At 35.7% G+C, this 27,511-nt stretch overlaps 1 protein-coding gene across 1 annotated transcript; it reads right to left on the bottom strand.

Annotated features, from left to right (window-relative positions):
- Positions 1-4,453: 4,453 nt before the first annotated feature.
- LOC127876288 (protein inscuteable homolog) lies at positions 4,454-27,511 on the bottom strand. The gene is made up of 10 exons (XM_052421415.1): positions 27,488-27,511; positions 23,695-23,818; positions 22,914-22,966; positions 21,635-21,758; positions 20,049-20,162; positions 17,456-17,753; positions 15,748-15,923; positions 15,333-15,558; positions 14,362-14,438; positions 4,454-13,207 (listed from the first exon to the last, which is right to left on the bottom strand). The coding sequence occupies exons 3-10, from the start codon at positions 22,949-22,951 to the stop codon at positions 13,076-13,078; spliced, it is 1,185 nt and encodes a 394-aa protein (XP_052277375.1). The 5' UTR covers positions 22,952-22,966; positions 23,695-23,818; positions 27,488-27,511; the 3' UTR covers positions 4,454-13,075.

Raw genomic sequence — 27,511 nt, forward strand, 5'->3', positions numbered from 1 at the left:
TTCTACTTGAGGTCTGCTTGTAAACAAACACTTTCAGTGCTGGAACCGAATTTGGAAGGCCTTTGCAAACAGTTTGGATCCAGATGAGACGCCATAGAACGTGGCGCCTCATCAGGATCCAAACTGTTTGTTATTCTGATAGTATTCTTTGAAAAAAATCGCAAAAAAATGTTAATTTTAGAAATTCAGCAGACAGCATTTTAGCAGACAACAAATATCCCAGCATGCAAAGGGTTAACCCTAATGTCCCCAAATGCAATCCCTCACTACATCAGCATGTAACTTACCTACACATAACATTCCAGCACAATATCTGTATTCTTATAGTAAAAACAATACAATAAGAGTCATAAATCTGCCAAATTGAAGCTCAGAGATATGGGCCTTGGTCAGTGACTTTTTAAGATGATCCTGAAGACCTATGTGAAGTTTCAATTGAATATCTGTATTAGTTACAGAGCAATCTACATGTACTTCTTGCATGCAAACCTTAGTATAATTTGAACTTGCATGCACAAGTTCAAAAGCGGCAATTAATGCTTAAAGCTGGTAAAAGTTACAGATTTTGATCAGTGACTTTAAAAAAATATAAACAGAAACATCTGTAAAGTATTAAAGGGGCATAATTCTGCAAAATTGCAGGTCAAAGTTATGGGCCTTCGTCAGTGACCTCACGTGATAATCTAAAAGATATGCGTGAAGTTTCAATTAAATAACTGTAGTAGTTACAGAGATATGCACCTTTTGACTGCTAACTTAAAAATGAATTTCAACTAGCACACAAACCTTAACAAGACTTTTATAAGTACAAACTGGGCGTAACAATCCTGTTAACAATCTGGAAACAATTACCGATCTTCGTGAGTCATTGTTCATAACGATCCTCAATACATATGTAATGTTCTTTTTCAAATAAAATTATCATAATTCAACAATGCATATCCGAGTTATTAAACTTGGTCAGCGACCTCACACAATAACCCCAAGCACGTGTGTGATGTTTTACTTGCATACCTGAAGTAGAAACAGTGAAACAGAGAGTGTGCACCTCAGCCTTGACAAGAGTATTTTGTAGACGCCAACTCTAGCATTTGGTTCAGAAGTGTAGCTCTGACTATGCGGTGAACAGCTGAGCTTTTAATACGCCAAGCAAACTGGCCCCTTTCTGTATAGCAGTATTAAATACAAGAGCACTGCATAACGGGTGCCAACGCTCGGCTGCGGGTGCAGTTTTGAATAAATAAAAGCTTGTCCGATTTTTTTAGCGGTAACAGTGAGCTTGACCTTTGACCTAGTGACCCAAAAATGGGTGTGGCGTGAAGAACTCATCAAGGTGCATCTACATATGAAGTTTCAAAGTTGTAGGAAGCCCTTTGATTTTAGAGCAAAATGTCAAGGTTTTTAGCACGGCAGACGGCGAACGCCGAACGGCAGACGACGAGCTGACTATGACAATACCTCGGGTTTTCTCTGAAAACAGCCGAGCTAATAATCACATGCTTCGCATAAAACTATTTGTTCCTCTCTTGCTACATATACTCTCATTTCATTTTAAAAAGGCTTCTACTCAATATGTGTGCGTCTTAGTCAATATGGATAAGTTCACAAAACGGTAAATCTTTCCACATACATTTACTTATACAATATATATATATTTACATTTTCACGTAAAACGCTAAATATCACACAAACTAAAACAGTGGCCCACTTAGGAAAAACTAAGGTGTTTGTCATGCATAACACCTTAAGAACAGACACTGGAAGTGTATATTGTTGTAACTTTATTGTTATTAGCATTTGATTAAAGTTGCCATTGAGGTAAGCGTGTCGTTTATACTAAATGGAAATTTTTATGACTAGAGCTACTGTCAAAACTTAAATAATGGCATTATTCTATTCTACAGCACAGTTTCAGCTGCAATCGATATTTTAATTATCCAAATACAACGGAAATGCAAAACTGCGTGCTGCGTATGCGCGAATGGGACAGAATAATGTGTAAACATTCCGCACGTGATTGCCAAGGTAGCGGGCGACAGTAATTTTTGACAGGATACTTTTTAAGGGGCATACCACTTTTTTGTTAAAATTCTTGACATGACTTTTCCAATTTATTGTTGTATGCAAATGTAGATTTATATAATAATGAAAAAACAAATTGTAAATGAGGTATATCAAATCATTACATTAGATTAATTAAGTATTCAATCAAAACCAATACGTATACAATGCACGTAAAGGGGCATATCAACGGGATTAATTGTGATACTTGATATGACTTTACCTATTCACGGCATACCATTTGTATGTATAAAGGTATATAAACGCAGTACCATATTATTGGAATTGCTAGGAAAACATATATGAAAAACAATTTTACAGTTCGTGTACCATAAAAATCTAATCCAGCATGAGTATTGCATTTTTAGGAAAGCATTTACATACTACAAACAAGTTCGCATATGAATAGAGATACTACAGGAGGCAATTATGGCGTATATGTAAAGCAATCATTCACTACCTACAGGAACTTCGTTATCTATTATGAGTTTTTTTTTACATGATAATAATCTTTTAGTTGTTGATACGCCACTGTAATGTAATAATACTGAAATCAGTATTTTGTTTTTAAATCTACAATGACTCATATATTTTAAAGTACAAAATACATTTTAAAAAAGTACGCGATAATTTTAATTATTTTTTATTACATATAGCATAATGTTTGATAGATCCATCTTTTGCTGATATTAAAATAAAATAAAAATTGAGGGTGATGGGTGTTTTTATTCGTTGTATTGACCTTTGAATTAAACGACTACGTTTTACGTTGTAAAATTAAACAATATATAATTTCTTACTTTCAGCTTTTAATACCTTCCCGCATATAGATTTCATTGCAATTTACCCAAATTGCTCGTGGGTTAGCAAAAAGAAATAAGAAAACAGATAAACTAGCATATTCGTTGACTTGATATCCCCGCAACATTTTGTTTGTGACAGACGGGCGGACGAACTGACGTACGGACGGACAAGGCCAATTCTATATCCCTCCGCCTTTAGCGGGGGATATTTGCTAAGTCAACCGGCTCTTTTATTCACAATTGCAATACAAAACATAATTCGCAGTCAAACAATAAATGCTAAGTTCTAACGCATCACGACTGAAAATGAACAAAATAAATATCCGATCCTGTTTGCTCAATATAATGCGGGTCATTGTTTTGTAAAATGTTAGAATATATCTTTAATATTGAAAATCCATTATAAAAGTGTATTTTTAAAGCTGTTGTTTTCCCATTCCAGAATACGGGCGTTATCAAATTCCCCTATGCTACTCGTGATCCCATTGTACTTTCTTAAGAATTGCAGCGTGTCACAAAAATGATTTCACTATATTAAAATAGAAAGATTTAGATTGCATTGCTTTCGTGTAATATGACGTTATGTGTGTATTATAAGTGGGTTGCAGATGCGGTACCGGCGTACGTTCAAATAATTTGCTTAACGATTGACCAGCCTGTAAATGCCTTAGAGTACATCAATGTGCTTTTTAATCAACTGCGTACCAAAAATAAACACAATGTTAGTTTTTTTCGAATCATATTGGTCAGAGAAAATTAAATTAAGCGAAACAAAAATGCAAGTATTATATACACGTGCGGCAAGGTGCACCATAATCCGCACATGATTCAGACGTCTCAGATCGTCGTGGATAAAAAAAAAATTGCTCAGTTCTATGTAGTAAATTATCTCAAACAACTCTACACAAAAGTTGATATCTTATGCCGTTGTTTGAGAAATTAAAGTTTTCTGATTTATTTTTAAGCATAGCATGAAACGTACATAACGATTTTGATTATATTTTATATATAACACATATACTTTTATGGCATGTTTTAAATATATGATGATTCAATGACAAATTGCTTAATTTGAAGGAAAGCTATCCGTTTTAAACATGTCGTACTTGCGACACAAACATTTGCAGTTATAAGGAAGTATTGACTGTTTTCTGTAATGAGATGATCAGATTCTTGCTTGTTGTTAAAAAAAGTCGCAGTAATGCTGGTCGATTCTAACTGTGTAATTCAGGGGCTACACATTGTTTATCAATTTTCTAAACTTCATGATACTTTATTTCTTGGTATCATTGCCTTATTGACTATGCATCCCGTTTTTATTCGAATATCCGAAAAAGCTTACACTTATTGCGCAACCGTTGTTACAGTCAAAACAAATTTGCGTAAAACTAAACTGCCGCGTACGTGTTTAAAATGCAATGAGTCTGCATTTGTACACAAGTTCATGGGATAATATGTACCACTTAAACACTTATGTAAGACACACACACGCACACACACACACGCGCACGCACATACACATTTTTTAAGTGTCATTAAGCGGCGGAAACTTGAAGGGTGAGAAACGAATCATTAGTTAAAAAAGCTAATCTGTATTATATGTATATTTATTGAGATCGTATTACAACTTAAGATGAAAAGCTGTTGGTATTCATACAATAACGTTATCATCAATGCATACAACTTACAGTTAATTGTTTTATAATAAACTATACAATTTTTGATTGGTATTCAAAGGCACTGTTATCATACATATACATGTATACATTTTCAGATGACATTTGCTTTGCTGTGTGTTTTCACAATAGCTAATACCATGCTAAGTATATTGGTCGACAGTTTTTGCTAATATTTCTTTAAAAAAACAACAACACTTTTTCAGAATTCCTTTCATCAGTATTACCACAAAGAAACATTTGAAACCTAAAGTCAATAATGCTTGAAATTACTGAATAAGCTTAATAATGCACACGCTTGAACTGAGGACTTTAGTGTGACCTTGACCTTTGCTGAAGGGTTTACACACATTTTCCACACGGGGAGAAAAATTTGGTTAATCATGTTCAAATAGTATAATAAACCGTTCAAACTGTATAATAAAAAAAAACAGTTGTATGGCCGCATTTAGATGTTTACCTTTCAATTTTATTACCTTTTAGGTAAAAAGACATACTGTTTGATGCATGATGAACGAGTCAGTTATAGTCCGAAAAAGATGATGTATAATCAAATTGACCTTTGTCCTCTAAGAGTGACCCTGACCTTTGAGCTAATTTTACGGGTGTTACATCTGACGCCTTCTTCAAGTTATTGCAAAATTATATACTCAATGACGAAGTTACAGTCAGGACAAGCCCGTACGAACGAAAGCACAAACACTCGACCTTTGTCACTGCTACATGTATATTGGACTAAACACTACACAAACCTAATGACCATCTGAATTTAATGTAAAAGACATATATAAAAGGGAACTATTTACCCATATAGATGTGGAATGTAAATGTATAGCATCGTTGTCTGGATCAGTCATGAAACCTTAGTGCACATGTTTGCCAACATCTATCACTGATGTTGTTATTATCTATTTTACTACCGCTATATAGTGTTATAAGTACATACAAATTATCATTACTTATAAACATGTGCAATTTATTGTTAAGATACTTCTTTACAAAAAAGTATAACGATTTATACAGTATTTTACACATATTACAGCAACCCAATACTAATTAAAACATCAAGAAAAAAACACACTTTAAAAATACACAATATCAGTAACTGGTACACACATCTTAAATACATTGAGATGTTTCATCCATCGGATTTTTAAAACCTATGCAACATTTTAAAAATACATGTAGAAAATACCCTGTGAATCTACCGATCTATTCGCTATTCAAGACAACTCTTATATGTAATGTAACATGTGTCCCCAGACTAATAGAGGATCATTTAAAACCCCAAAAAGGTGGCTATTCGCATATCAGTTAACATCAATGACCTATACTACATAGGCAAAAAGGGAATTGGACCCACATTCAAACTTTGTCTTAACAATTTTGATAGATTGCACTTTTTCTGTACAGTGCCTTACACAGTTTACATAAAAACACATTAACTGGGGACTAATAGAGCTGTTGAAAGAATTATTGTATCCGTTTGCATCCATTGTATACTATACATTTAAAGCAGAAATTTTTCACATCTTAATAAAGATGTTACTTCATGACAGAACTGTCACTTACAGAATTTCATGTCATAGAATGTTTTGATATTGTAACTTTAAGATGTTTAAAATTTTCTTAGTAAATACCTATTTTTTAACAAAAGCAGAAAATAATAATGATTAAAGCAATACTAACTTGTTTTGACTTAAATAAAAAAATATATTTATGCAATATACTGTTATATGGAACGACCACAAACTTTCTGAATATATATAGTTACAAACAATGGCTGTTTGTAAAACATGCATGCCCCCCATATATATGGGCTGTCAGTTGTAGTGGCAGCCATTGTGTGAATACGTTTTTTGTCACTGTGACCTTGACCTTTGACCTAGTGACCTGAGAATCATTAGGGGTCATCTGCAAGTCATGATAAATGTACCTATGAAGTTTCATGATCCTAGGCCTAAGAATTCTTGAGTTATCACCCGGAAACCATTTTACTGTTTAGTGTCACTGTGACCTTGAACTTTGACCTAGTGACCTGAAAATCAATAGGGGTCATCGGCCAGTCATGATCAATGTACCTATGAAGTTTCATGATCCTAGGCAGGGTTTTGTTTTGGCCCGATTTTATAGCCAAATTTCGGCTATATTCCCAATCACAAAAAGTATCTAACTTTGCCAGCCCAGTCCCCTCATGATAGTAAGTTAGTGTATAATAACTTAACCAGACGCAGACGCCAAGGTGACAATAGCTCATAACTTTTTTTTCAAATGACCTTGACCTAGTGACCTGAAAATCAATAGGGGTCATCTGCGAGTCATGATCAATGTACCTATGAAGTTTCATGATTCTTAAGCATAAGCGTTTTTGAGTTATCATCCGGAAACCATTTTACTATTTTGTGTCACCGTGACCTTGACCTTTGACCTAGTAACCTGAAAATCAATAGGGGTCATCTGCCAGTCATGATCAATGTACCTATGAAGTTTCATGATCCTAGGCAGGGTTTTGTTTTGGCCCGATTTTATAGCCGAAATTCGGCTATATTCCCAATCACAAAAAGTATCCTTTTTTCTAAAGCAAATTTTCAATTTTCTAAGTATAAAAAGGGCACATTATTCTGTCAAAATGCACACCAGAGTTATCTAACTTTGCCAGCCCAGTCCCCTCATAATAGTTAGTTAGTGTATAATATCTTAACCAGACGCAGACGCCAAGGTGATGACAATAGCTCATAACTTTTTTTTCAAATGACCTTGACCTTTGACCTAGTGACCTGAAAATCAACAGGGGTCATCTGCGAGTCATGATCAATGTACCTATGAAGTTTCATGATCCTTAAGCATAAACGTTTTTGAGTTATCATCCGGAAACCATTTTACTATTTCACGTCACTGTGACCTTGACCTTTGACCTAGTGACCTGAAAATCAATAGGGGTCATCTGCAAGTCATGATCAATGTACCTATGAAGTTTCATGATCCTAGGCATAAGTGTTCTTGAGTTATCATCTGGAAACTATTATACTATTTCGGGTCACCATGACCTTAACCTTTGACCTAGTGACCTGAAAATCAATAGGGGTCATCTGCGAGTCATGATCAATGTACCTATGAAGTTTCATGATCCTAGGCATTAGCGTTCTTGAGTTATCATCCGGAAACCATTTTACTATTTTGGGTCACCGTGACCTTGACCTTTGACCTAGTGACCTGAAAATCAATAGAGGTCATCTGCCAGTCATGATCAATGTACCTATGAAGTTTCATGATCCTAGGCCTAAGTGTTCTTGAGTTATAATCCGGAAACCATTTAACTATTTCAGGTCACCGTGACCTTTGACCTAGTGACCTGAAAATCAATAGGGGTCATCTGCGAGTCATGATCAATGTACCTATGAAGTTTCATGATCCTAGGCCTAAGCGTTCTTGAGTTATCATCCGGAAACCATCTGGTGGATGGACATAGCGACATACGGACATACATATGGACGGACCGACATGAGCAAAACAATATACCCCCTCTTCTTCGAAGTGGGGCATAATAAAAATCTGACTATAGAAATAAAATGTGTTTCTAAAGCAAACCATCTAAAACTGATGTCAGTGTTAAACACAATAAATTTGTCTAAATAATCAAAGAGCAAACTGACTACAAGGGACTTATATAATGCATGTGAATACATTTTAACATTGCGATAATTAGTAGGCTTATATCAATAAGTTCAATTGTGATTAAGGCGACAAAACAGCAAATTATATTTGACATTCCATGCATGTATGAAAAAACAACAAAAACATATTAGATAAGGAATCTGATTAAACATATCTGGATCTCTCTTATGAACTATATCACATAAAAATTACTATCAATATATGATAATGTAGAAGAATAGTTTAATACAAACATATTTTAATATACTGTATAAAATATCATATCACAATGTTGATTCATAAGATTTTTACTCATCAACAAGAGCTGTTCCAAAACAATGCACACGACTATTCTTCAGCTCTGATAGTATAATGTACAATATCTGTCAGTATCCTGATTTAATGACCACCCAGACATCTTTACAGTGGAATATACGTTATATAGTACATGTAAATTTAAAGCTGAAAGTAAAAAACTATAACACGCAATGTGACTTTGTCAAGTGACTCGATTTTCAACACTGTCCAAAAAAATATTTGAATTCAATTAAGTTTGAATCGAGGTCAGGGTAAAAGCTACCCAGATAAATGATTACAGCACATTCTCTCTTTCAAACTCCAGTAGAGCTTTGTCACAAAGGTGACGAATACCCCCACATGCCGCACTGACACAGAATAATTTGCATGTTGTCTTTCACAAAAAACAGCGGACACCAGGCTCAATGTTAAAAACGCACTAAGTGACCCTGTTACCTAGTTTTTGATCCGGCATGGCCCATGTTTGAACTTGGCCTTAAGATCATCTAGATACAACTTCTGACCAAGTTTGGTGAAGCTTGGATGAAAACTATTTGAATTAGAAAGCGGACACCATGCTGAATGTTTAAAATGCACTAAGTGACCCCATGACATAGTTTTTGACCCGGCATGACCCATATTCGAACTTGACCTAGACATCATCTAGATACAACATCTGACCAAATTTGGTGAAGATCGGATGAAAACAAGCAAATTCGTTGAATTGATATCCCCGCAAATATGCTTCTGGACACAAAAGTGTTATATTTGACATTCAAAAAAGCATTTATATGCCCCCGGTAGGATGGCATATAGCAGTTGAACTGTCCATCAGTATGTCAGTCAGTCTGTCCGTCCGTCCAAAAAAAACTTTAACATTGGCCATAACTTTTTCACTATTGAAGATAGCAACTTGAAATTTGGCATGCATTTGTATCTCATGGAGCTGAACATTTTGAGTGGTAAAAGGTGAAGGTCAGGGTCATCCTTCAAGGTCAAATGTCAAATATATGGCATCTGTCTGTCCGAAAACTTTAACATTGGCCATAACTTTATCAATATTGAAGATAGCAACTTAATATTTGGCATGCATGTGAATCTCATGAAGCTGCACATTTTGAGTGGTGGAAGTTCAGGGTCAAGGTCATCCTTCAAGGTCAAAGGTCATTTTTTTTTTTCAAAGCGGCGTTCTCATGAAGCTGCACATTTTGAGTGGTGTAAGTTCAAGGTTAAGGTCATCCTTCAAGGTCAAGGTCATCCTTCAAGATCAAAGGTCAACAAAAAACCACATTTTTTAAAGCCCCGTTATCATGAAGCTGCACATAGTAAGTGGTGGAAGTTCAAGGTCAAGGTGGTCCTTCAAGGTCAAGGTCATCCTTCAAGGTAAAAAACATAAAATAATTTCAAAGCAGCGTTCTCATGAAGCTGCACATTTTGAGTAGTGGAAGTTCAAGGTCAAGGTCATCCTTCAAGGTCAAAGGTCAATTTTTATTTATTTTTTTTTAAAGCGGCGCAATAGGGGGCATTGTGTTTCTGACGAACACATCTCTTGTTTCAAGATACAAAGGGCCATAACTCGATTATTAACAGATGGTGTATAATGACATTTGGCGTGCATCATCCTCTTATCCATATATATACTCATACCAAGTTTCAATGAAATCCGCCAAAGCACTTCCAAGATATGGCTCTGGACGGACGGACGGAAACACGGAAAGAAAGACGGATGGAAAGACAACCCCAAAACAATATCCCTCCGCCTATGGCGGGGGATAACAACTTAAAAATTAGAGAGCGAACACTGAATATGGACCAACCGACAGACAGACAGACAAGCTCACTCCTATATACCCCCCTAAACTTCGTTTGTGGGGGTATACAAAGTTATTTAGCTGAAACCATTTTACAACTTTAAGTAACAATGACCTTGAGGTCTGCATGTAAACTACCAACAAGCAAAACAGATTTCAAGGGGAAACACTTTTGTTGGTATTTGAGTAAAAGAAACCTTAACTCCGTTGGTCCCCAAATGCAATCCCTCACTACATCAGCATGTAACCTACCTACACATCAAATTTCAGCGCAATATCTGTATCCTTATAGTAAAAACAATACAATGAGAGTCATAAATCTGCTAAATTAAAGCTCAGAGATTTGGACCTTGGTCAGTGACTTTTCAAAATGATCCTGAAGACATATGTGAAATTTCAGATTTTGCTCAGTGACGTTTTAAAAATATCAAAAAAACATCTGCAAAGTATTAAAGGGGCATAATTCTGCAAAATTGCAGGTCAAAGTTATGGGCCTTCGTCAGTGACCAAAAGATATGAGTGAAGTTTCAATTCAATATCTGTAGTAATAACAGAGATATGCACCTGTCCATTGTAAACTTAAAAATGAATTTCTACCAGCCCACAAACCTTAACCAGACTTTTATAAGTACAAACTGGGCATTATAATCCTGCTAAAATTCTGGAAACAATTACCAATCTTTGTGAGTAATTGTTCATAATGATCCTCAACACATATGTAACGTTCTTTTTCAAATATCATAATTCAACAATGCATATCCAAGTTATTGAACTTGGTCAGCGACCTCACACAATAACCCCAAGCACATGTGTGATGTTTTACTTGTATACCTGAAGTAGAAACAGTGAAACAGAGAGTGTGCACTACAGCCTTGACAAGAGTATTTTGTAGACGCCAACGCCAGCATTTGGGTCAGTAGTGGAGCTCTGACTATACAGTGAACAGCTGAGCTTTTAATACGCCAAGCAAACTGGCCCCTTTCTGTATAGCAGTATTAAATATCATCACATGCTTCCCATAATATTATTTGTTCCTTCCTTGCTGCATATACAGTTGTACTCTCATTTCATTTTAAATAGGCTTCTACTTAATATGTGTGGGTCTTTGTCAATATGGATAAGTTCACAAAACAGTAAATTTTTCCACATAAATTTACTTATACAATATTTATACATTTTCACGTAAAACGCTAAATATCACACAAACTAAAACAGTGGCCCAGATAGGAAAATTGAAACTCAAAATACATTATGCATACACAAATCTGGAACGACACTTTGCGCACATGCATTAAACCCCTTTTTCACAGAGCACGACTAAAATCAATTAAAAGACAAAAATAGGAAATAAAAGGTGTGTGTACAAAAATATTATAGAAATGAAATGCCTATGCTAATCAAACCATGACTTTCCAAATTAAGATACTAAAAGTCAAATTAAGCAACTGGAAGACAGTTGTAGTTACACGCCATGTTTTGAAGCCTATCTGCATGGCTGTCAATTTATATGTTCAGATGTTAGAAATAAGTGTTCAGAATTAATGAGCTTATAATAGTCAAATTATATCCCTTACACCCCTTCATTGTAATAGATAGAAATGTTTATAATAATACTTAGTTTTTTCCCTTGTACAATCTTTTGATAAATTAAAAATGTACACCTTTCATTACATACATAGTGTATATTGACAAAAGGAATGTAATTTAGCTTGAATCCTTGGTCCCTAAAGTGGCCCGTAAAGTATGTGCCGGCCCCTAGAATCGGTAGGAAAATGCCCTTTTTAAGTCCTGAAGGAACAAAGGGGGGCAATCGTGGTCAAAATGAAACTTAAATATTTGTATTCGTCTGCATGAAATTTTGTGGTTGTTGAAAAAATGGTTGTTTCGTTGACACATGAAATAATGGATTTCTTAATCAGAAAATGATTGTACAATATATCCTTGTCTAGACATCAATTCAAAGTGAGTGTTCATTTACTAAAAAAAATTCTAGTGTGCACAAATTTCCCAGCAAATACTGTTAACACTATTTACATAAAGACAAAAGAAAACAGATGATTGTCAATCATTCTTAAACAACCTACAATATTAAACATAGTGTAAATAATTTTATAACGTATACAAATTGTAAATATCCTGTTTATAAATGGAGGGTGTCTGAATAACAGCATCAAAAAATTAACCATAACATGTTTGACATACATGTTTGCTTTTTTGACTGCCGCTAAAATGTACAGATGAGCACATAAAAATAAAGTAACTGTAATATAAATCACATAATTGTGGACATTATAACAGCAACATGTATAAATATGTGGTGTTAATATAATTATATAGGCAGACAAATATTGTGTTTTGTGAGCACATGATAAACTCAACAAGTCAACATACATGTGTATGTTTATATAGACTTACCAAAAAAATGTAAGATTTTGGAAAACCCCATTAAACTGTAGAAAATATTCAAGATTTTTGAAAACCCTACTAATCTGCAGAAAATGTTCAAGATTTTGGAAAAACTTATTAATCTGCGAATGTGCAAGATTTTGAAAAATACCACTCATCTGTAGAAAATGTGCAAGATTTTGGAAAACCATACAGAACATTAGGTATAAACCACATTATTGAATCAAAAATCTTTAAAAAATCACAGACTGTATCAAATGTAATTATTGAAACTACCACTTGAAGATAAAATGGGTTGGCATTGTACAGAAGACCTACAGATTAGGGCGGTTTACCAAAAAATATGGAGAATAGGCTATTTCTAGAGTTAAACAAAGTTTTCATCTGTTTTTGAGCACATCAGGAATGAGTCCATCAGTCGAGGTTTAATCAGCTGATGGTAGTCCACCGTCGTGATGTCTGGACACGGGCACAGAGCACAGATCTTACGAAGAGCTGCCTGTAAACACATGGGTATCAAAGCAACAAATCTTTCAATCTGCATCAAAGCAAGGTTAAACCACAGATCTTTCTATCTGTATCAAAGCAAGGTGAAACCACAAATCTTACTATCCATATCAAAGCAATGTGAAACCACTAATCTTACTATCCATATCAAAGCAAGATGAAACCACAAATCTTTTTATCCATATCAAAGCAAGATGAAACCACAAATCTTTCTATCCGTATCAAAGCAAGGTGAAACCACAAATCTTTCTATCCGTATCAAAGCAATGTGAAACCACAAATCTTTCTATCCGTATCAAAGCAAGGTGAAACCACAAATCTTACTATCCGTATCAAAGCAAGGTGAAACCACAAATCTTGTTTGTTTTTATTGATAAACATTGCCCTACACTGAGTTTATATTGTTAGGCTATACGTCCATGAAAGTCCAAAAAACAGTCAAGCTCAAAATGAGGCCAGATGATGTGTGAGTGTCTGGAGTATTGCATGGAATTATCAAAGCTTTCAAGAAAGTAGAATTGATAACAAGCAACAGGTTAATTGGGGTTGACCAAGAATTTTCTGAATCAGTCCAAAAGCAGGTAAGTCTAAAGATCAAGTTGTTGTGGGTGTGTTGAAAGTTTTCGAAGACATAATCCATGCAAATATCAAAGCTTTGTATAACACATTATTTATGTGAGACAAAAGGCCTCATTTTGGAGAAACAAAGAATAATTACCTTTTGAATTAGTCTTAATCTAAAAAGTAGGTCATTACGGATGTCAAAATGAGGTCAAGTGCTGTGGGTGTGTTAATGCGTTCAAAGAGCAGGTATCAAAGATTTATAGCATTATGGATGTTAGATGATATGCATTATTTTTAGTAAGCCAAGAATAAAAACTTTCTGAATCAGTATAAATCCAAAGGTAAATCAATGTTAAAGTCAAATATGAGATAAGGGTGATGTGAGTGTGTTTGAAAGCTTCGTAGGTAGCGTTGAAAATATCTGAAACATGTCATTTTGTATAAACCTTGTACAAATGGAAGTATTAATTTGACAGGCTAATCGCGTTATGCCTATGGGCATCAGTAGATGCTGGGGGCATGAAAATGCTCCTTAAGTTTAAATTAACATTATAACTGTACATCATTCTTGTCCCCACTTACAAGGCTGGCCACCAAGACTGCCTCACTTCCGTTCCTCTCTTCGCTGCTCCTGCACAGCTGAACCAGTCGTGGTACACCTGAAAGTGTACAATACATCTGAACCAGTCTTAGTTAACCTAAGATTGTTTAATAGATCTGAAAAAGTCTCAGAACAACTAAAATGATACAATCAGTAGCATTGTGTACACATGTGTTGATTCTCAGATTACCAGTGTGCTTATTCATGTTGTATGATATGATGTACTTGAGAAATTATTTTTATTTTGTGCCCACATGTGCATGGGATGCTTATGGATTCATTTGCAAATATCATCATACTAAAAATAGGTTGGATGCCTCTTGGTTCACATACTAACTCTGCACATCATTTAAATCCGTCAGATTGATTAATAATCAAATCTTTTCCAGGGCTTTTCCTCAACATTTTGTGAATTCTACTACTGGGAATGTTAGCGTCAATTTACTTTAATTGAAAAAAATAATTATTACTTGATTTATTTCTATTGAATATTTATTGGTAAAACTTACATAAAACAGATAATACTAAACATATAGGTATCAGTTAAATGGATATTAAAACTTCAAACTCTTAATTTTTACACTTTAAAGCTTTATTTCTTAACCTCTTAAAGTTTAATTATCAGTTGGGAATTTTTGGACTGGATTTAGGAAACAGAGATACTTTTCGCCATTGGAAATTAAACTGAATAACAGCTATAAAATCAACAAAATAAAACAGTTAAAAAAATGTATATGCTTGTATACATATTATTATTCCGCGGATGCAACACTTCAATTCTTCTACTTCATGCCACATCTAAATAAACAGAATGCACTAAGTAGTAGATGTTGGATTGATTTGTCTCCCTTTTCATGGATAACGTAGAAAACACTGGATTAGTGTTAAATACTACTTTTTCACAAGTTTTGTAATTATGGGAAGATTATACACTATGACTTGCCTATCATACCTTGTAACTCAACAATCATGGCAGCAGTAACCCCGTCCTTAGAGAGCCTCGTCAGGGCTATGGCCGCCTTCTGCTGCAGACGCTCGCACGCTGACACCTCGGCGTCTTGTCGGCAGTCCGCAGGGCGCTGCTCGAGGTAGTGGATGAGCAGGGGGATCCCGTTGTAAGAGATGATGTCGCGGCGTGAGAGGTCTGTGGTGGCCATATTGGCAAGAATGGTGGCGATCTGCGTATCGAAATAACTGATCATTATTGTTGAGCATTCTTTAAGGAATCTTTAAAAAACAAAACAGGGATGGAAACTAACTTTTTGGTCTTGGGAGCATACTCCTTCCTTTACCTTTTAATTATGTTCATTCTAGATACGCAGCTTTAAATATGATCATTTCGTATTCAGTACATAGCAAACACACACCTGATCTTTTACAAACAGGGACTTGGCTTTCGGCTGACCGGACGCATGAATGAGCAGCTTGAGAGCATCCAGCCCCTGTAGAACGTCGCATGTCTGACTGTCCATGAACGTGATGTTGGCAATGGCCGCAGCTCCCAGCAGGAATGTCTCGTGAGAAGTGGTTGTGTGGCAAAGGTCTGAAAGGGTGGTTTTTTTCATAACATTAACAACTGCTTTAATTTCCGCACAAATAATGTTGAAGTGAATTACTTGTCCTTTTCCCAATAGTTCTTACACTGTTGAAATACAAAAAAGTGCTATTCAATTCTTAATTGAAAAGGCCTAAGAAAATGAATATCTGGCACATCCTATGGGCATTTGACTCAATTAACTGATCCACAACAATTAGATGATCATCATCTATAATATTTGTTATCTGCAGATTTATCCATCGTTTACTGCACTTTACTGTGCATAGTTTTCTTTGCATCTGTTTTATAATAGTTTTGCTCGTATCTCATTGCTGCCACTGCACTATGACCATAGCAGGGCAGCATAAAAAGGGTATAAACAAGAGATGTGTTTGTCAGAAACACAATGCCCCCTATTGCGCCGCTTTGAAGCCATAAATTTGACCTTTGACCTTGAAGGATGACCTTGACCTTTCACCACTCAAAATGTGCAGCTCCATGAGATACACATGCATACCAAATATCAAGTTGCTATGTTCAATATTGAAAAGTAATGACGAAGGTTAAAGTTTTCATTAAAGTTTTTGGACACGCACACACATACAATGACAGACAGGCCAAAAACAATATACCCTCGATCTTTCGATCCGGGGGCATAAACAAGATTTTTGTGTGGACTTTCAACAAGAAGATCTTAACTTTAAATGGCCAATTGTTTATATACAGTCATTACATTTACAAATATATCGTGGTTTTAACATATCGATATACTTTCTTTGCTGCTGGAATGTCCAAATTTACATATTTATAATTAAGATAATTCTGTCATCCTCAGACAATTGATGCAACAAAATCTACAGTTTTAGTTTGATCTAAATGAACTAAAAGACTGTTAAAATAAAGTGTCAATTAGTGAATGTTACAATAAAAGTAATATCATAACATATCTAAATTAAACCGAATAACAAACACTTCTAGGTTAACTAGCATAAGCTTTAAGCATAATTATGATAACAAATCAATTCTACACGTACTTATTAAGGCACATAACCAATCAATTCTACACGTACTTATTAAGGCACGTAACCAATCAATTCTACACGTACTTATTAAGGCACGTAACCAATCAATTCTACACGTATTTATTAAGGCACGTAACCAATCAATTCTACACGTACTTATTAAGGCACGTAACCAATCAATTTTGCACGTACTTATTAAGGCACGTAACAAATCAATTCTACACATACTTATTAAGGCACGTAACAAATCAATTCTACACGTACTTATTAAGGCACGTAACCAATCAATTCTACACGTACTTATTAAGGCACGTAACCAATCAATTCTACACGTACTTAATAAGGCACGTAATCAATCAATTCTACACGTACTTATTAAGGCACGTAAACAATCAATTTTACACGTACTTATTAAGGCACGTAACCAAACAATTCTACACGTACTTATTAAGGCACTTAACCAATCAATTCTATACGTACTTATTAAGGCACATAACCAATCAATTTTACACTTACTTATTAAAGCACGTAACAAATCCTGCACATTGTCAATAAATCCCGTGATGTGCTGAAAGTTATCAAGACAGGGGGAGGTAATTTGGGCCACAACGCCCGCTGCCTCTCCCCTCACAGCTTCTGACACGGTCTTGTCGCACAAGATGTCTGTCAAGATGTCCACTCCGCCCTCTTTCTCGAGTTCAAGTATCGACTCTGGGACGCAACAGATCGTGGCCAACGCTCTTAAAGACTGGACATGCGCAAACTCCAGCGTGTCTGTCCGACTGATCTCGAACAAGGCTCGAATGCAACCTTCCTGTTAAATAATTGCAGTGAAAGCGCTTCGATGGTGATATCTGCTTACCGATTGCTGAAGAGGTAAGCGCATTCTATGCAGTTTCCACTTCGTGTCAAACACAGGTTGTACAATTCAGACTACAATTTTTTTTCCAAACTATTTACTAATAGATTGTATCTTGTATTTGTTACGATTGAAGACTGTTTTAAAGTTATAACTGTGCAGATGATTGCAAAAAATGATGTGGCTAATTTCCCATCAAGCAGTAATACAGTCAAAACTGACCTAACTGTCACTTAAGAATAATGGTCATCTGCAGACAATGGTCAGTCTGGAATCCCCCCGACACTCTATCTTACACTTGAGAATAACGGTAAATTGTCCATAACGGCCAATGGCCAGAATATTTACCCTGAAAGTCATGTTTGAACTGAAAACGACACTCAGGCGCCAGTCTTTTCGAGTCACGAAAATTAAGAACACAAACAAAAGAGGTGCGCGTAACAATAAGAAAGTGTATTAGTAGCAATTTTCGGCTGCATCTATAACGACAAAGCATAAGCGCGTAACAAAGTCAATATATCTGTATCGCCAATAAGGTGTTAAAACAACAATTACCTGGCAAGTGTTGTTATAAGAAGGCGATAAAAGAATAAGTGATCGTCTATTCAAGAAAAATATACATTGAATTTCAAATTTTATAACAAACTAAATATTTTTAACAAGATTTTGGCGTCTTTTTGTTTGAATTAAAACGATACAGTTACACTGTACTTTCAGCTCATGACAGCGAATATGCTTAACCTTTTATACTTGTTCGGACATGACGTCAATGACAAGTGACAATCTTTAAAAAAAAATACAACCCAATGAATGTAATGCGAACTGTCAGATTAAATTTACTGAATGAACAAGATGCATGAGTAAACAACAAATCTATCGTTGATAAAGCCATAGATTTAATTTTAAAATAGTTATGAAATTAAATCAATTTATAAGACATTATTCTGTATTATTTTATAGAAATTATTTATGTTATTATGCTTATCGGCAATGGGCCTTTGTTTTAGACTGTGTGCGAACGACTGGTGGGATAACAACCTAGCAATACTACCAACTGACCAACCATCCAAAAAGTGGTGATCCTAGAATAGCAGTCACTCGTAGACAACGGTAACTTTGGCCATTTTCACTTGACCGACTGCTGTTCTCAGTTTTGACTGTATCTATATATATATAATACACATATCGGTAAATATTACCACAGTATGCAATAGAATTATCATGGTGCCAGTACGAGCTATCTAAGCAGTGGACTTTCAACTTACTCTCGATAGAACATAATACATGTGTTCAACTTACTCTAGATAGAACATAATACATGTGTTCCCCCTCAACTTACTCTAGATAGAAAATAATACATGTGTTCCCCCTCCAGCCCAGACTTACCCTAGATAGAACGTAACAGATGTGTTCCCCCTCCAGGCCAAGATTTACCCTAGATAGAACGTAACACATGTGTTCCCCCTCCAGGCCCAGACTTACCCTAGATAGAACATAACACATGTGTTCCCCCTCCAGGCCAAGACTAACCCTAGATAGAACGTAACATGTGTTCCCCCTCCAGGCCCAGACTTACTTTAGATAGAACATTACACGTGTTTTCCCCCTCCAGGCCCAGACTTACCCTAGATAGAACATAACACATGTGTTCCCCCTCCAGTCCCAACTTATTCTAGATACACATGTGTCAACTTACTCTAGATAGAACATAACACATGTGTTCCCCCTCCAGGCCAAGACTTACCCTAAATAGAACTGACACGTGTGTCCCCCCTTCAGGCCCAGACTTACCCTAGATAGAACATAACACATGTGTTCCCCCTCCAGGCCAAGACTTACCCTAGATAGAACATAACACATGTGTTCCCCCTCCAGGCCCAGACTTACTCTAGATAGAACATAACACATGTGTTCCCCCTCCAGGCCCAACTTACTCTAGATAGAAAATAACACATGTGTTCCCCCTCCAGGCCCAGACTTACCCTAGATAGAACATAACACATATGTTCCCCCTCCAGGCCCAACTTACTCTAGATAGAACGTAACACATGTGTTCTCTCTCCAGGCCCAACTTACTATACATGTAGATAGAACATAACACATGAGTCAACTTACTCTAAATAGAACATAACACATGTGTTCCCCCTCCAGGCCCAGACTTAATCTAGATAGAACATAACACATGTGTTCCCCCTCCAGGCCCAGACTTTCTCTAGATAGAACATAACACATGTGTTCACCTCAACTTACTCTTGATAGAACATAACACATGTGTTCCCCCTCCAGGCCCAGACTGATCACAGTGCTGATACAGCTGGTCAGAGCTAAGGGCGTATGAGATTCATCCAGGGTTTCTACAAGTTTCTGAAATGTAAAATAAAAAGCACAATACATTGAATTCTATATACCAGTAATGTTTGAAAAATCTTAATTTGATATGTATAACCTTTTTATGAATTCTATGGCTAAAATGAATACGTTATGTATAACTAGCAATATAATTCAATTGATTTATGTATGTTAAAAGTCATATTCCACATTAATCAAGGGTTGTAACATGTATGTATGAACAAACTGAGCAAGAGCTGCGGTTGTGAAACACGATGCCCTCTTCTGTGCGTTGAAGTCCCACAGCAGTTTGTTTTAAAGAAAACAAGGCCCCAAAATCAATAGACCTAAACAAACTCACACTTCATCTGTAAGTTATGTAGGTAGACTAAAATACAAAAATTAACTCAATATCTGAAAGAGTTGCGTAAAAAAACCTCCGGAAAAAGGTTATAATAAAGATCATTAAAGATATCTGAAAGCGTTACGTGAACAACCTCCAGAAACGGTTATTATAGAGAAATGTTCAAGTCCAAAGCCCATAACTTTTCCAAAAATCAAAGGACCGGAACAAATTTCACACTTCATCTGTAGGTCATGTAGGTTGACTCACATACCAAATATCAGCTCAATATCTTAAAGCTGTGCTTTAAAAACCTCCGGAAATTGGAGTGCTGGAGGGAAAGACAGACTGCTATATTCCAACAAACCGGGAGCATAAAACAAGATTTGAAACACAAAAAATCCTCTTGTTCTGGTTTTCTAATTCACAGTCAAACATCTTGTAATGATAAGGCATCATTATAGTGGACTGCAAATATATTTAATAGATAAAATGATAAACCAAAACAGTATCTCTTATTATGTGATTATGTATTGTCATAAAACCCCATGCAGAATAGCCTAAATGTTCATCTTTAGAAATTCCTTCAGACATTTCAGTTCTCTTAGAATAAATTCTGGAAAACAACTCAACTAGAAAATGGAAAATACATGTATGACAAATGCAAACAGTGTCTTTAAATTACTGCTGTTATAAGGCATCATTTCCTTGAATGCAACTTTCTTTAAACTTTTACAATAAACAAGATGACTCATAAATAATTCATGAGTGTACAATTTTCCTTATGTTTTGCACTTAAAGGCTTCCATAATGTCTATGGCATTTAAAATAGTCTGCAATATTATTCGATAATTGCACTTGGATTGCTTACTTATTTTGTACATTAACAATAGAACTCATACAATTTAAGTGCGGTTTTTATAGGCCCACATGGTAACATTTGTGATTTTAGATAAATCCCTAAACAGGGAAGGGGTTTTAACCTTCCATTTCAAAATCTGTCTATTTAATTGTCAATCAAGGCCATCTTCAAGTATCGTTAAATAAGGAATCATTTCATTGGTAGCATTTTTGTGAGAACTAACACAAAAAACCAATGAGAGCACATGATCAATCAAGAAGCATTTTGGAGGGAACATGGGTTCCTATGATGGTAAATCCTTACCTGTACGAGGTATCCGAGAGCCATATCTACAAAGCGGCTGAAAGACTGGCCTAGGAATGTGAGCTGATTGACAAGGGGTATCTTCACTGTCTTCAGACTGGATTTTGAGGTCGCTGACATGTACCTGAACATGTGTATAAATATCTGTTTGTTTCCATAAGGATTGTTTGCAGTTTTTATACAGCTTTTCAGTCACATCACATAGGTCAGTGAACGAACTTACAATTTTCCTGGTTAGCTGGTTCACCAGTACTAAGTGCCTATAGGTACGTAGAGGAAATTCTATATGAGATTCCATAGTAGCGATCTGGAATTTATTTATCTACAATTGTATTCTGCTCTTATATATTCATATATATTCAGTGTTCCTTTGAACCATTTTTAAAAAATTGCCAGGTCCCTTTGGATTTGGAAAAATCTTGCTGTTTTGACTAAAATTGGGAAATTTGTGTTGTTATTATTTTGCTAAAAACTACTTTAAATTTGAGAATTAAATTGATTTCAGTACCATATATACTGAGTTTCAACTTATACAGCAGAATTGGAGATGAAGAATGTTCAGACTTATCTTTTTCTTTGTTTTTTGAAATCCTTAATTGAGAATTTTTAGGTCCAATTTGGGAAAAATATATTACTTTTCCCATTGGGAAAAGGTTCCTTAACCGGATATGAACTTGAAGGAACAAAACATTGATAAACATATCATAACAACACACATGAAAACATTCTTACAGTAATATGCAAATATTGTATATATGCATGAATTTGAAGTTTCTTAAAAAGCTATTGCAGCTTATGATACAAATAACTTCTTTTGTGAACTTAATAGCTTCTGAGCTCAACTTGTAAGAAAAGAAAGACAACACAATTAATGGTGTGGGTTGAATGTAAGCTGTGAGAGAATTGACAAAAGCAACGCATAACAGTTGCCACGCTCTGCTGCAGGTGCAGTTTTGAATGAATGAAAGCTTGTAAGAATTTATAAAAAAAAAGAGGTCACAGTGACCTTGACCTTTGACCTAGTGACCCAAAAATGGGTGTCACATGTAGAACTCATCAAGATGCAGCTACATATGAAGTTTCAAAGTTGTAGGTTGAAGCACTTTGACTTTAGACCCAATGTTCAAAATCTTAACAAAATGTTAAGGTTTTAGCACGACGCAGACGTCGGACGACACGACCAGCTGGCTATGACAATACCTCAGGTCTTCTCCGAAAACAGCCGAGTTAAAAATGGGATACATTCCTTAATATTATAATCAATCTTAACAAAACTTACGTTTCAACTTGTTGTGCAAGTTTTGCACACTCTCCCATCACAACCTCTTGTTGCTGTAAAAAAATAAAAATTCTTTTTAAGAATGAGTTAATACATGTACTCTGAACATAACTGATCAATTATTTCCATTCCTGACTATAAGAATGAAAACAGGTATCTGTACATCATGTTATTTAATGGAAATGTCATATTGTTTTATTTTTCTTTTTGGTCTGGTAAGGTGTGTTGCTGAATCTGCGAATGTTATTTTTTTAATGTCAAGACTTTAACAAAGCTTTTTTCTGGCATGAAAAGTAAGACATCAGAGGCAAATTACATGGGGCCAAATAGACACAAAAGCTGGCTGCTTTCTTAATCTTTTCTTAATATTTAGTCAACATTAACAACCTTCTATTGGAAACCGCAAGCCTATTTAAAATCAATTAAAACCTCTAAAATTAAAGAATAATATGGGAAAGATCTATGATCAAAAACGGCCGGCCGAACTGCAGGTCAAAGAAGCAGAATGGAGGATGAAACTATGTATGTGACATTACCTTAACATGAAATAAATCTAGGGATTTTCTTAGTCGAAACGAGGGGGTAGGCGGGGGTGTGGGGTGTGTAAGGAACAGGAGAATGACACAGCACCGTGTTATCTCGCTTTAAATAATTTCCCTTCAATAATAGCAGTGGACTGATTTTTTTTCAACCATACAATTCCTGAAGTCTGTGGCTTAATTGATTTTGCAATACATCAGATGTGAATACATGTATGGGTTATATTGTACAGAATGCTCACCTCTAGAATGAAGTTTGGTGTGTGGTGGAGACATTTGTTGCATTCCTGGATCAATGATCGTATATGACATGTCACTTGGACTGTAAGCGGCTGCACGTGGCGCCATTTCTCATTCTCCACACACCTGCAACACGTCAAAATATTGGCAAACTACAGCTTTCTCACAAACACAAATGACACTCAATCCCCACTTTTTATCCCTGTTCAGGGGCAAATAACTGGGAAATGTTTAGACCAAATGGGATATAAAACATGCTTCGCACATCAACACTAAATAGTGCATGTATTCACATTATTTGAATTTTCAATGTATTTGCTTTAGATATTCCATAATAGTTCGCTCCACAAAATCACCGCGTATATGGCCATTCTTAACTAGAGCTTTGTCACAGACGTGACGAATACCCCCACATGCCACATTGACACATAATACTTTGCATGTCGTCTTCACAAAAACAGCAGGCACCATGCTTAATTTTTAAAAAGTGATCCCTTGACCTAGTTTTTGACCCAGAAAGGCCCATGTTCTAACTTGGCCTTAGATCATCTCCATAAAACTTCTGACCAAGTTTGGTGAAGATCAAATGTAAACAACTTGAATTAGAGAGCGGGCACCATGTTGAATTTTAAAAAGTGACCCCGTGACCAAGTTTTAGGCCCGGAATGTCCCATGTTCAAACTTGTCCTAGAGATCATTTAGATAACACTTGTGACCAAGTTTGGTTAGGATTGGATGAAATCTACTTGAATTAGAGAGCGGACAACATGGTGATGCTTAAAACGCACTTAGATACCCCGTGACCTAGTTTTAGACCCGGCATGACCCATATTCAAACTTGACCTAGACATTATCTAGATACAACTTCTGACCAAGTTTGGTAAAGATTGGATGAAAACTACTTAAATTAGAGAGCAGACAACAATGTGATGTTTAAACACACTAAATATTTTGACCCGGCATGACCCATATTTAAACTTGCCCTAGACATTATCAAGATACAACTTCTGACCAATTTTGGTGAAGATTGGATAAAAACTACTTGAATTAGAGAGGCGGACAACACGGTGAGGTTTTAAACACACTAAGTGACCCCGTGACCTAGTTTTTGATCCAGCATGGCCCATGTTCGAACTTGACCTACACATCATCTAGTTACAACTTCTGACCAAGTGTGGTGAAGATCGGATTTAAACTACTTGAAATAGAGAGCGGACACCATGCTCAATGTGTAAAACGTACTAAGTGAACCTGTGACCTAGTTTTTGAAAGGCATGACCCATTTTCGAACTTGGCCTTCCGATCATCTGACCAAGTTTGGTGAAGATCGGATGAAAACTACTTGAATAAGAGAGAGGAAACCATGCTGAATGTAAAAAAACGCACGAAAAGACCCAGTGACCTAGATTTTGACCCGGCAAGGCCCATGTTCTTACTTGGCCTTAAGATCATCTAGATACAACTTCTGACCAAGTTTGGTGAAGATCGGATGAAAACTACTTGAATTAGAGAGCGGACAACATGCTGAATGTTTTAAAACGCACCAAGTGACCCCGTGACCTAGTTTTTGACCCGGCACGGCCCATGTTCGTACTTGGCCTAGACATCATGTAGATACAACTTCTGACCAAGTTTGGTGAAGATCGGATGGAAACTACTTGAATTAGAGAGCGGACACTAATACGGACCGACCGACAGACCGATCCCGACCGACAAGTTCACTCCTATATACCCCCTAAACTTCGTTTGTGGGGGTATAAAAAGTTTATTAACATGGCAGGTGTCTCAGTTGGTAGGTGATATTTTATTAAATAAAATTTAGATTTTACATCTAGGTCTATTGATTTCTATTAGCTCTATTCATTAATCCATTTTTACATGAAAATACTTGAATGCAAAACAGCTTCTGATAACAGTCCTAAAACTCATGATAATTGTGCATTGCGTACAGAGTCACTTCGATATTTGGCTCCTGAAAAGCACATTTGAATAAAAATCGTAAAATTCTGAGCATGTGCTTTACTAACACTGTGTGCACATAGGCAACATGTGCAAGAGGAAATTTCCTGCTTGAATTTTTTTAAATAAGGTCTTTAAAAATGAGCAATTATTTGGTTAGTTCTTTGAAGCTCTACACACAAAATCAATTAAAGTAGTCTTCCTTAGTGGATGACTATAACCTTTATTTAAATATTTGGGCACTGGACATTATATCTGCATATTTTCAGATTCATAGTGAACAAATGGGCTGTGCTCTGTGAAAAGGGATGTACTGCATGTGCGTAAGTGTCGTCCCATATTATCCTGTGCAGTCTGCACAGGCTAATCAGGGACAACATTTTCCCCTTTTATGATATTTTTCCTTTCAAGAACGTCTTTTCTTAGCAAAAATCCAGTTTAGGCAGAAACAGTTGTCTGTAATTAGCCTATGCGGACTGCACAGGCTTATCTGGGACGACGATATAGAATTCATTGTTAAACAGCTTTGTCTGGTATGGTAATTTCAAGCATTTACAGCTGCTGTTTTTAAGACATCCTTTGTATCATTCACTGTACATCAGTCACTACTGCTGAGAACTAATTACGTGAAATAAAGTCTGATAACAATAGACAAATTAATGTAGAGTCATGTATTCTGGCAAATAGACATAGATAATGATCCAGTATCACTGTATCACATATCACAAAGTTGAGATTTATTATCTTACTAGAAGATTACAATGTAACAAATAGAAAACCCTGCTGGGGCCCAACCACATTATAGTGGTCTAGCAGACATAACTTAACTAAAAACTCATTCTACCTTCCTAAACCTGTCTTATAAGTAAAAGGACACATTTGTACCATATCTTCATGTTATCCTTCATGACAACCTATTGAATAAAATAAAAATATTCCTTTTTTTAAGCAGGATAGACATCTTATTTTGTGCATTTCAATTACATTTTTGTACAGCTAGTAGACTTTGTATTATATAGTTTGTAGACATGTGCATGAGTTTACATTAAAAAATGTAGAACAAAAAAAAATGATCAAAATACAATGCCACTTAAGTGTCCAATACAGATAAGTCTATTTCCTCAGCATGAAATACTGATCCATTCAAAAAGACTCATGGTTAAGATTGTATAAGCCTGTCTTAATACATGAAAGTGTATTCAACGTTGACTTATTATTCTCTGTATGTGAGGTTCATTATATAGAGAATAAAAGGTTGGTGACGTGGATGGAGAATGGTTATCTGGCAAGTCTGAGGAATTTATCGGGTGAGCAGAAGGCGAACCCGATAAGATCCTCCGACGAGCCAGATAACCATTCTCCATCCACGTCACCAACCTATATTCTATTTATCCTGTCACATTTACAACATTCGTTGAAATCTTTCTAAAATATATAGTTTTCAAGTATTAGTGTTTAATATTAAATATGGGAAAACCACGCATGAAAAAAAATCATTGTGATGTAAAGTCTTAGGCTAGCTTCCATCTTGTTAAAACACACAGAATCTAGTTATTTGGTTATTAATTCAATACATAAAGACGAAATTATGCTGTTAAAATAATAATGTTTAACAAAAACAGTACATTACATGTATTTGGAATTTTTTTAATAGAAAAAAAGTTATATTTATCAATAGAAAAATAGTAAAGGCATGCGCATTCACGAAGAGCAACTAAGGGATAATCGAGGGTCATGTGGTCAACTAGCCTAATATCTATATTAGGTACCTGGTTTATCCAGCTGATTTAAAGGCATGTGACAGGATAAAATCAAAACATGTGTTCTGCAACTTACTTGAACAACTTTGAGAACTCACTA

This window comes from Dreissena polymorpha, chromosome 4 (assembly GCF_020536995.1).
Source record: "Dreissena polymorpha isolate Duluth1 chromosome 4, UMN_Dpol_1.0, whole genome shotgun sequence".
Taxonomy (NCBI): Eukaryota; Metazoa; Mollusca; class Bivalvia; order Myida; family Dreissenidae; genus Dreissena; species Dreissena polymorpha.

What these genes read in the sequence shown, in the direction of transcription:
- LOC127876288 (XM_052421415.1), bottom strand. Translation starts at nt 22,951, where the DNA reads ATGGGAGAGTGTGCAAAACTTGCACAACAAGTTGAAAC. An exon ending in CCCTGTTTGTAAAAGATCAG is followed by an intron (nt 15,559 to 15,747) that starts GTGTGTGTTTGC and finishes TTCGATACGCAG; the next exon opens with ATCGCCACCATTCTTGCCAA. An exon ending in CATGATTGTTGAGTTACAAG is followed by an intron (nt 14,439 to 15,332) that starts GTATGATAGGCA and finishes GTACACTTTCAG; the next exon opens with GTGTACCACGACTGGTTCAG.